We start from the raw sequence: 12,612 nt of genomic DNA, 5'->3' as shown, positions 1-12,612 counted from the left end.
GTGTTTTAATATTCGTGATTTTTTTCAAAAATATTTTTAATATTTAATTTTATTTAATTTTATTATTAATATTTTTTATTCATTTAATTTTTGTTCTTAATATTTTTTATTTGTGTTAAAATTATTTTTAAAAATTTTTAATTTTATCCTTAAAATTTTACATAAAGTTAATGTATAAGAGTAATTTTAACACAAATTAAAAATATTAGAGACAAAATTAACTATGACTAAAAGTTAAAAATATTTTTTTAAAAAATTATAAATATTAAAAACAAAAAATATACTTTATCAAAAAAAAATTTATTATAACTTATTCTAGAAATACTCAAAATTTGTTTTTACCGAACATGGTCATATATGCTTCATAAAGTTAGTAAACAACTGAGATTAAATTAAGAGAAAGAAACAAAAAGTAGTTATAAAAGTCATATTATATTGTCATTATATATGTTCTCTACCTCATAAAAGTTGTAAAACTATTAGTATATTTTCAATTAAAATAAGATGATTACAGATAAATTATTATTTATTTCGGCTATTGTACAGTACATGCATTTAAAATAGGACTAATATAACATGTTTATTTTTTATTTTTGTGAGAGACAAAATAGCTTTATAAGGTTGTGTTTGAATTTTATTTTTTAAAAATTTAAGGATATAGAGAGTAGAGACAATGAAATAAAGAGATATATAGAAACTTAGTTTTAGAAAAAAACATTAAATATAAGAATTTTTCATTTATGAGACAAAAAAATTGTGTCTACTATTTATGCTTGTGCGTCAAAGAATAGTAATAATATACAAACGCAAAAACAAATGATGAAAAATTAAATTTGTTACTTTTAAATCGTAACATATACTAGTTTATATTATGATGTATTATACAGTTGTTATAATTATAGTGGTTATAGCAACTATAAAATTTGTGTAATATTTAAAAAGTATGATTAACATTATGGTCATATCTTTTAATTTAAAAATATAATCAAATAAAATATTAATAATAATGATAACAAATATTATCTTAATTTTAACTATATATGTATTTTTTAAAAATTGTCAAAATTTTATAACCCCTAAAATAATTTTCTTAAAATTCATTATATATTATATATTGAATTTAATTTTGATATATTGTCAGTGTAAAATTGTTTTATACGTGTATTCAGTTACGTAACGTCACATTGACCACGTGAATAATCATTTAAAAGAACAAATATAATTACCCAACCTTATTTTAGTAATTTTTTATCTAAAAGTAATTTTGAGTAGTGTAATCCAAACAATATTTACTTTACTATAATCTATTTTGATATAAAGATTACCAAACATAAATCACTTTAACACAAACTTACTTTTTATCAAAATTAAGTTTGCAAAATCAATTTTATGCAAATTCTCGTTTACAAACTGAAATCCAAACACACACTTAGTTTTAGTCATAGTCAAGATTAAAGTCTTACCCTAAAATCATAATTAGTATGAGAGAGAGAGGAGGGAATTATTCATTTAAATTAAACTAGTATAGCCAGTGAGTGTGAATGTGAGTGTATGTTAGAGAGAGAGAAGAAGAAGAAGAAGAAGAATATTAGTAAGTGTTATTGATAGTAGCTTAGTTATGGCATTCACACTAGAAGAGAGGAGGAGTAGTAACATTGAAGAGGAGGAGAACATGAATAAGATGAAGGTGATGATAATGATGATGGATTCATCATCATCACAAAAGAAGTTACCATCATCATCATCAGTGCCTGCACCATTCCTGACAAAGACATACCAACTAGTTGATGATCCTATGACTGACCACATAGTGTCATGGGGTCATGATGGTCATTCCACATCATCATCATCATCATTTGTTGTTTGGAGACCTCCTGAGTTTGCCAGAGACCTTCTTCCCAACTATTTCAAACACAACAACTTCTCCAGCTTTGTTAGGCAACTCAATACCTATGTATGTCACATCATTCATCTTCTTCATCTTACTCTAGAAGAATTTCAGATATTGTAATTTTAATTATTTTAAATATATATTTTATAATTAACATCATCACCTAAAATTATTAAATATTGATATTTTTATAATACTAAAAAAAATTCATGTTTAAAATATTATATTATAGATAAAAATACTGATATTTTAATTATCTTAGTTATGTTTTCAGTCGTAAATTATATACATAACTAAAATTAACGATTAAAATTACTGAAATATTACTCGAAATTTTTTCTTATATTATATATTAATAAGCATTTTGTGTTGTTGAAGCAGGGATTCAAGAAGGTAGTTGCTGATAGATGGGAATTTGCAAATGAGTATTTCAGAAAAGGAGCAAAACATCTTCTATGTGAAATCCATAGAAGAAAAACCCCTCATCACCATCATCATCATCATCAAGAGAATAATAATGAAGCTCTATGTTGGATTGATTCTTCTACAACTCCTACTACTATTCCTTCTATTCCTACTTCATTATTACTACCTTCTCCTAAATCACCATCATGTTCTTCATTAGGAGGAGGCACTAATAGTGATCATCATCACCATCAACATAATCATATCTTAGCAGCACTTTCTGAGGATAATCAAAGGCTAAGGAGAAAGAACTTGATGCTCTTATCTGAACTAACTCACATGAAGAATCTCTACAATGATATCATCTACTTCATCCAAAACCATCTCAAACCTGCTTCTTCTCCCTCTCATCATAATCAAACATTAACTATTCCAAAGCTGGTGGAGTTGGATTCATCACCAAAGGGTAGTAGAATGATGATGAGTATTAGTGATGATGATGATGATGATGATGATTACAACAATAATAATTGTAGTTCTTCTTCAGTGAAGCTCTTTGGTGTTCCTCTTAGTGGTAAAAAGAGATTACACCCAGATAATATTTTTCAACAAGATTAATCCTTTATTATTAATTAGTTTAGGGTGTACTCTTATGATCATTAATTGTTAATTAGTTTGCTTAATGCATTTTTTTAGACTCTTTTTATGTATAGTAGAGGCTTATGTTTTTTATATAGTGAAAACTCAGGTGAAGTTGATTTCACGTGAAGGTGATACCTGAGAACCGTTAGATGAAAATTTAGTCAACTCAATCAAATCAGTCAAATTATCTAACGTTTTCAGGTGTCAACTTCACGTGACTTCACCTGAGTTTCTACCTTTTTATATTCATATTACTACAATTATTATATATTCACTTCTCCTATATTTTTTGGATTTTTTTTTCTTTTTTTTTAGGTCTAAAATAAAGTAACTTAGCTGAAAAAATTGCAATGACATGTTATTTATGAAATTAAACAATGATTATCTTCTTCATAATTTACCGTCCTTTTTTTTTTCTTTCCACTTTAATTAGAAGATATATTCTCAAGTGTGCACAACATATATTCTAATAGCATGTTAATTTATTATCTAGTTGTTATCTTCTTCTTCTTAAGTTCCATTTGTTTTATTCTTTGTTGACATAATAATCATGTGTAGTATAAACAAAAGAAATAGTTCAAAAATAAAATAAAATATGCAGGTCCAAATTAAATTATATGGATGTGTATATACACTTAAAATTCAGTGAGATGCATAAAGTTGCACGTGGGATTGCATCCATGAGCATATCAAATTAAATATTTAAATGACATAAAAAAAATCCACATTACTTTTGGCTTTTATGTTTGCCACATTATGAATTAGGTTATAGGGTTTAACAAAATGAGACTTGAAAGGAAAACATCAAATTAAAAACTATATTATTCCTTTCACATATACACCAATATAAGTTTGTTCGTCCTTATCTATTATTTTTATCTCGTCCATATTTTCTTTTATGTTGTTTTTAATTATAGGTTTAATTACTTCGTCCATTTTTATAGTTATACTAAATTTTTAATTAGATATTTATATTTTTTTAATTAAATTTCTGATGAAAAAAATCTAATTACAAGATTAAAAGAAATATAGAGACTCAATTAAAAAAATATAAAAATTTAATTAAAAATTCAATAAAATTATAAAAACAAACAAAATAATTAATGTGCATATTGGTTGAAACCTCCCTCCCCTCAAAAAATCATATTAACTAATAAAATTTAGGGTAAAGTATTAAATTGGTCCTCTACGTTTGGAGATAATCCTGTTTTATTCCTTAAGGTTTAAAGTGTTCTATTTAAATCCAAAAAAAAAATATATTTAGTTTCAATGTAGTTCTACCGTGGAGTCAAAGTTAAATAATTAACGGAATGTTCTACATGACCGCGCTACAAGAACAAGGTCGATAATCTGAAGAACAAGTACAAGTTTCAGAGATACAATATCAACCGTGGATGCATCAATACATTTATTTATCATTTTTCTTACAAATTAAAGAGAATGATAAATAAATATATTGATGCATCCACCGTTAATTTTGTACCTTTGAAACTTGTACTTATTCTTTAAATTATTGATCTTGTTATTGTATTGCTGTTATGTAATTATCCACGGTTAAATTCATTTGGAAGATTATTATTGAATTCAATGAAATTATGACTTCTTCTAAATACTCTTCAATTTTTTTTCTCTTTGAAGTTATTGAAATTAATTACTATGAAGAAAAGAAAAATGAAAGGAACCAAAGCAATGATTACAAGATGACAAGTTTTGCTGCCAATTCTCCAATATGTGGTGATTTCAAAGTTACACTTTTTTGGAATAAAAAGACATGACAATATCACATTGAACAAAAGCTCCATTAAAGACACACCAATCCAACTCCAAAGCTAAATTGGGTGCAACCGTGTTCTTAGATTCTTCATGGGATATATCAATGCTTTCCACCGTTTCAAAAGGGTATACAATGGTCATCATCTTTTGAATTTTTTTTCTATTTTTACTTTTATTTTTAAGATTTAGTTTGGAATAGAAATTCTAACCTATAACGTCGTTCTCATACAATTTATTGAATCAAATATTTACTATATATTATTAGAGTTAATATTTAAAATGATTCCTAAAACTTGACGGACCTCTAATTTAATTTAGTTTTTTAACTTTTTAATTGACTCAAATTATATTATAAAATTTTAAGGCGTAACTCAAGTTGATTCTTTCGTCTATTTCTGTCATCAAAAAAATGACATGACACAGTTAGTTGAGCAGAAAATAAAAATATGTTCGTCAATGATAATTAAATGGTCAAAAGGACAAACTGTCCATGCCAACCTCTCAATGAATATAATGGCCAAAATCTTATCTCGATAATTTCAATTTTTTCTCTGAAACACCATTTTTCTCCATCCAACTACCACTCTTTCTTCATCTTCATCTTATTCTTCATTTTCATCTTTTTCCACTTTCTCATCTTTTTTCACCAACATAACCACAACCACTCTCTCCCCCTTCAACGCCTTCAATGCAATCTTCCAGAGTGCATGTCACACCACCTACCATCTCCTCCAAATTTAGGCATTCTTCACCACCGCCCTCCTCTGCAACCCCTACATTGCATGCACCCTTCTGAGCCGCACCTCACACCTATGTGACGTCGTTTATACCCTTTTGATCTTCCGTTACTTCAACAACATCTTAGACACCTTCTATGCCAATACAGTGATCCAGATTTATTCTAACAGCCACATTCCTTATTAAGCTATTGTCTTTTTCTTTCATTCTTTGTACATTTTGATTTTTTCTCGACAGCTACGTCTTCGTGCCCTTTATTAATTTTTGTGCTAAAATGGGTTGTCTTCAATTTGGGAGGAAATGTCACGGTCAAGCCCTGAAGAATAAGATTGATGGGGTACTACCTGTTCAGAACTCTTTGATTCACATGTATGGGTCTGCGATGATGATGGAGTTGGTTCTGCGGACATAATTCGAGATGGCGTTGTCGCGACAAGAGAAGGAGAACCAAGACGGCGTTGTGAGTGTGACAGTATGAGAGAGTGAGAGGGAGGCGAGACGAAGGAGAGAGGCACGACGACGGAGGTAAGAGGCGCGGGGACAATGAACCAAGATGAGAGAGTGCCAAATTGGAGATGAGGAGGAAGAAGAAGGGCCAATTGAGAGTCTGCTTAATGAACTGCATTGTTTTGTTACATTTTAGATGCCAAGTGTCAACTAAATGTGCTATGTCACTTTTTTTGTGGCGAAAATGGACGGAAGGGCCAACTTGAGTCACATCTTAAAATTTCAGGATACAATTTAGGTCAATTGAAAATTAGAGGACTAAATTAAATCAGAGGTCAAATTTCAAGAGTCATTTTAAGTGTTAACTCATATTACTAAGTCAAAACTTATAACTATAGTGTAAGTTTATTTTAAAATTAGGGTAAAGTACTAAATTGGTCCTCTACGTTTGGGTGTAATCCTGTTTTGTTCCTTAAGGCTTAAAGTATCTTATTTGAATCCAAAAAAGTTTCATTTAACTTCAATTTAGTCCCACCGTGAGGTCTAAGTTAAATAATTAACGAAATGTCCTACATGACAGCAATACAAGAACAAGATCGATAATTTGGAGAACATGTACAAGCTCCAAAGCACAAAATCAACCGTGGATACATCAATACATTTATTTATCATTCTCCTTAATTCTATAGAAAATATTTCATTTAAATTGTAAGAAAAATAATAAATAAATGTATTGATACATCCACGGTTGATTTTATGCTTTTGGAGTTTGTACTTGTTCTCCAAATTATCGATCTTATTCTTATACTATTGTCATGTTAATGTAGGACATTCTGTTAATTATTTAACTTTGACCTCACAGTGGGACTACATTGAAACTAAATAAAATTTTTTTAGATTCAAATAGGACACTTTAAACATTAACGACAAAACAGGATTATGCCTAAACATAGGGACCAATTTAATACTTTACCCTTAAAATTATATATACTAGATTTTTTTTTTATTTCCCACCGCAAAATTTAGTTTGATAAATTAATCGATTATAAATTTAAATTTTATTTAAAGATTCGTTATTAGTCAATAAATTACTATATACATAAAATAAGATTCGAATTTCCAATATTTACTTAACACGCCAATAAATTAACCATCCATATTTCAAGAATTAAAGTAATGTGCTATGCATATTTCATTCCCATAAGGTATAATATATGGTAGATTCCATTATATATAAACATATAAATTCTATAAAAAATATGGAATTATTATATATTCTTATGCATATATAAATTCTAACATTTTGAATATTCTGCTGAATAAAAATAAAAAGGAATAGTAGGCATGCATGCAGAGAAGAGAATGGAAAATAAAAAAAGAAAAAAGAAAAATAAAGACTAAAGAAGTAAAGAGTGCTTTTTGGGGATTGTGAAATCAATTTTATGATTGGTTTGACTGGCCTTTTTAGTTTTAATTCGGTCTTTTCTTTGCTCCTTTTTCTCTCATCTAGTTTATTGACTTCCAATTTATATTTCAAGGGGAAAAAGGTTAAAATAGTAATATACTCAACATTAGGTGAATAGGTGCTACAACCGAAAGGTGATGGAACACTAATAATAATTAATAAATCTCTTGCCTCTACTACATTGGTCTTTTAAATTTATATGACCAAAAACATCGATAAACATCAAAAAGGTAAATAAAGGTAGTTGGTGTTCACTTAATGATAAGTTTATATTTATTTTTTTTACGGTATCTTTTAATTTAATAAGGCAAAAATTAATTCATTGTGGATCTAAACTTCATTTTAAGAGTCTATCGCTGGCTAATAGGTTGCTACATGCATAAGACAATATTTAAATCTTCGACATTTGCTTAAGCGAGCGAGTGAGCTGATCATTCGACCAACCCAAATTGGTTATAAGCTTAGCTTTGATGATTAACTATTTTGATTTTCCACTCATACTCCTTTTTGGTAATAGAAATCTTATTATCACTATGTTTTAAGTTTGCCACCAGGCCCAACATTCGACCCATCATGGTTTTCTTGGGCCCGTTTCCTTACCAATATATGAAAAGTATTGGCCTGATAGGCCTGGGCTGTATATAGTAAGATCAATTATTGCTTCATATTCCTTTTCTTCTTTTAAAAAAATAGTGGGGAGCCAACAATCACATTAAAATGAAATTGATTGATCAATAGTATCAATACCAAAAAAAAAAAGAAAAAATAAAATAAAATAAAATTGATTGATGAACAAACATACAAGAAGAAAGAGATAAAGTTGACTGTTTTAGAATATGTCACATCCATGATTTTCACATTCACAATAAGAGAAATTAGTACTAAATGGAGCTCCGATTCGCGACGGATTAATTCTTGACTTGTCGGGTTGGAGGATACCGTGGGCAACCAAAAGAAAAATAAATTAAATATGTAAAATACGAAAATCATAACAATAATTAAATAATAAAATCGTCCATCTTAATAAATTTAATAACATTAATCAACTCATTAAAATTACAATATCAAAATTTTAAAGAGTTAACTTGAGAATCTAACCATTAAATGGCCATGAATAAATTTCCAAATTGGGTTAATTGATTGTTGATAAAAGAAAAAGAAAAGAAAGAAGAGAGAGGGGAGTATGAAGACAAATAGGTGGGGTAGGTGAGTTCAAAGTTGGTGGGGTTTTGATGGATGAGATGTTGAAACTTTAGGGGACAATCACCAAAAGATTGTATGCAATGGTGGAAATATCAAAGTGACCAAAGAGGATATGCTTAAATCATATGCTTTATATATGTTGTTCTTCTTCTTCATCATCATCCATCAACAAAACAAGGAAATGATAATAGAAAAGAAATTAAAAAAAAAAAAAACTATGAAAACTTTTTTATTATGCCATTTATTTGCTCCATAACCCATGGAGAGGAAAAGAAGCACAAAAGCAACTTCCCTTAAAGGAGGATGTGGCCAAACATCTATCCCATAATGCCATAATGGTTAGTGACATTATATTAATTAGTATATTACTAAACCAACTTGTGTAACAAATCCATATGCAAGTGGATAAGATTCCTCCTAGCTTAGGGTACATTTTACAAATGGCAGCATCATCAACATAGATCATTGGTTTAGTTGGAGTTCAAACCCAACATTATTATGATTATTATTATTATTAGAGTAAAGTATATATTTTTGTCTCTAAAGTTTGGTAAAAATTTTAAAAATACTCATAAGTTTTATTTTATTTCAATTTTGTTTCAAAAAATTTCGATTTGCATCAAATATATCCTCAACAGCTAAATTTTCAAAAAATTTAAGACAAATCTAACAATAATGCATAAAAAGTATGCTTAATTTGTTTGTGTTAAAAGTTATTCTTATGAAATTGTTGTTGAATTGGTATTAAATTTTTTGAAAAATTAGCCATCAAAGATATATTTAATACAAATCAAAAATTTTTGAGACAAAATTAAAAAAAAATATTAAAATTTTTAAAATTTTTTTTAATCAAATTTCAACAACAACAAATTTTGCTTTACCCTCATTATTATTATTGGTATTATCACACTCACCACCAAGGGCCAATGCCATTGGCTAATTGCACTTCAAAACTTCTTCTTCTTCTTCTTCAATGCATTTGTTTAGGTAAAAGGCACTTAAATGATTGTATATATAATATGTCGAGAATGTGAGTAATATGGATTATAAAAATTCTAATACCATGTAAATAAATCACTTTACGAAAAATTTAAATTATAATTACGACAAAGATAACTAAATTAGACTTGCTTTAATTTTCAAGAACTTGAAAAAATTATATACAATCTTTAAATAATAGAGATAAAAGTATTTTCATTTTTTTAAGATTTGTTATTAACGAATGAGTTATTATATATGTTAAATCGTATTCGAACTTTTGATACTTATTTAAATAGACGAGTAAAGTAACTATTTAACCAACCCAAATTTATTAGATAAAAGTCAATATTATTTATTAGTGACGATTTATAACTGCACAAGATGTCTCTGGTACGGGTTGAGAGATGGATCGAGAACTTGCGGGTTGAGGCAGATGCCGGATCACTTGACTGGAGCAATGGGGGGAGGTACCTGCAAAGACACTCCGACGCTCAAGTCAGAATGGATCTAAGAGGTATAAGGTGTGAGGAATGAATGAATACCTGGAGGAACCTGGGTCCTCTATTTATAGACGGTAATAGTTATCTTATCTTATCTTGTGTGACTAAGATAAAAGAGGTGTTTGAATTCGAAAGTTGGTTAGGAGCTCTGAAGGGCCGGTTCTAGGCCTTTAGGTCGAAACGGGTGGTTCCCGAGTAACCGGATACGAAGACCGTTCCGTGCGCAGGATTCGTGGGTCGGATCCGTAACAATAACTAAATGACAATGCAATAAAAATGCACTAGAATAATGAAATCCATTTGAAAATATCAAAGGAACAAATGTGAAAACATGGTATGAAAATGGAAATGGAACCACTTTTGTAGTAAAGTAATTTCCAATGGTGTGCAATTATAAGTGTTCACCCCATTGTTGAGGCATTTCTTTCTCTCTCAATGCTGGTCCTTGTGCCACGTCGCCCACTTAACAAACCAAAGAAAAAGGTTGCTTTTTCAAGTTATCAATGTTTTCAGGATTCCCATATTTGTGCTACCATATGAGTGCCTTTATCCACCATTCAATTTTAACAGAAAAAGAAAAAAAAAAAAAAAACTTTNNNNTTTATACTGATAGTATATAAAATTAAATTATTATTATATTATTATAAAAGTTTAGAAATTATGTTTTTCTTTTCATATAATTTTTTTCATTTTCCACTTAGTTGGGGATTAGTGGGTATTTATAAGTATGATCTTATGAGCTTTGGATTCACAATTTAAGTAATTAAAACTTGTCATAACAATTATTTAAGAAATTTATTAACATAAGCTTTTCAAAACACTGGCTACCCTTGATTTGATTAATACTTAGATATTCACAAAATAAAAGTAGTTGTTGCATTTACATCACTACATTTTATTAGTAACCAATCAAAGAGTGCCACTGATTTTCATAGAGAACGATTCAACAATGCTGAGTCAGCAATTCAAAACCAATATGAAATAAATAAATAAAAAAATCAAAACAAATATTTAAGATTCAAATTATTCAACGTGTAAATTGAGCTGCAAGAGAACCCCAACAAGTAAACAATATACAATAAAAGGGAAATAATCGAATAAATAATTAAAGTGATGATAATAAAGTAGACAATAATACTCCATTGATCCAATATCTAGAGATGTCTAGGATGGTCCAGAAAATCATTGAATATCTAAAGTAAAAGAATTATTATTTAAGGCAATTCAAATGGAAAAGGAAGAGAGAGAGTGATATGTTAAGTGCTTAATGATTATGCATTGTTTAATTTAATTAATAAGGTGTGCTCATTTTGACAATGATATCTATTGAATTTGTCATATATATTATAAGATATTGTAAGTAATTAACATCAGACAATATAATCTTCATGACACTTCTCTAATCTTAATTCTTAAATTCACCTTTTGCTTTCTAGAACTAGTTTGGTCTAGTAATTATGAATGACAATTAATTTAGGAGTAAAATATTGTTTTTGTTTTTAACGTTTGGGATAAATCATAAAGTTGTTTCTAACGTTTTAAAATTGATTTAATATTATCCTGCTATTAGAGATCTATTAACAGAGTTGACGGCGGGACAAAATTAAGATGATTTTAAAACATTAGAGACTTAAATAAAATGAAAACATTGAGGAGAAAAATAATACATAGAATTAAATTTTAATTTTATCTTTCAATAATATCAATTTTTTACGGTATATAATTATTCAATTATTTTTTAATCACATCTAAATTCTCATGCTTTTTCTATACAAATTAAACACTATGTAGAATCACACCTTAAGTAACAAGATCAATGAATAATTCACTCTTTCTTTTCTTTCTGTCTCTCATTTTTTTTCTCTCTCTTGGCATACAAAAATCTAAATCTTGTTAAGCTTAGTTCATGCTGATCTCTCTCATAACTAAGTTTACAGATTCAATAATAGTCAAATAATAAGTATGAGAATCTCTAGGTATATCATTATAGAGAAAAAAAAACAACAATATCTTTTATAAGGGTAAAGTTCAAAATTTTTGTCAGATTTAAACTGATGACTTACGTCTTAGGTATCATTTGTATTATTTTATCATTGAGTTAAAAAGGTTTTATTTAATTAAATTTATTACAAAAAAGTCTTCGAGTACCATCGAATTTACCGGCAGATTTACTAAAAAAATTCGCTGGTATCTTGTTTATCGTCGAATTTAGTGGCGGAATAAATTCGACGGTATAAACTTCATCGGTAATTATTTATCGGCGGATTTTTTCGTCCACCGCTAATTACCGGCGAATTTAGCAGCGGATATAAACTTTTAGTTAGCAAAATTTTGGAATTTGTTACAAAGTTTACAAACAAGTTCAAATTGAAGTGCCCTTGCTACACCTTTTTCACTGTCAAAAGAGGAAAATTGAAGTGCCCTTAAATGTGATCATGAGTTAGTGTGATGGATATTCACCTATGTACAAATATGTAGTTATCAATTCAATATTATAATCCATAGTTTATCGTCTAAATTACTATCATATTATCGGGAGGTAAAATCAAATAAGGCTAATTAAGTAT

The 12,612-nt window shown here is 28.4% G+C and overlaps 1 protein-coding gene and 1 long non-coding RNA gene across 2 annotated transcripts in view; both read left to right on the top strand.

Annotated features, from left to right (window-relative positions):
* Positions 1 to 9,175, top strand: part of LOC110269899 — a 15,288-nt gene extending 6,113 nt beyond the window's left edge. The window contains exons 2-3 of the long non-coding RNA XR_002358737.1: positions 903 to 904; positions 9,083 to 9,175. This is a non-coding gene — a long non-coding RNA (uncharacterized LOC110269899). The remainder of the gene's footprint in view (positions 1 to 902; positions 905 to 9,082) is intronic.
* Positions 1,476 to 3,228, top strand: LOC107634105 (heat stress transcription factor B-4d). Its single transcript, XM_016337679.2, has 2 exons — positions 1,476 to 1,954; positions 2,273 to 3,228. Exons 1-2 carry the CDS (start codon positions 1,619 to 1,621, stop codon positions 2,912 to 2,914), a joined length of 978 nt encoding a protein of 325 aa, XP_016193165.1. The 5' UTR covers positions 1,476 to 1,618; the 3' UTR covers positions 2,915 to 3,228.

This window comes from Arachis ipaensis, chromosome B03 (genome assembly GCF_000816755.2).
Source record: "Arachis ipaensis cultivar K30076 chromosome B03, Araip1.1, whole genome shotgun sequence".
NCBI lineage: Eukaryota > Viridiplantae > Streptophyta > Magnoliopsida > Fabales > Fabaceae > Arachis > Arachis ipaensis.
The sequence above is the reverse complement of the archived record's forward strand: the minus strand, read 5'-3'. Positions and strand labels throughout refer to the sequence as shown.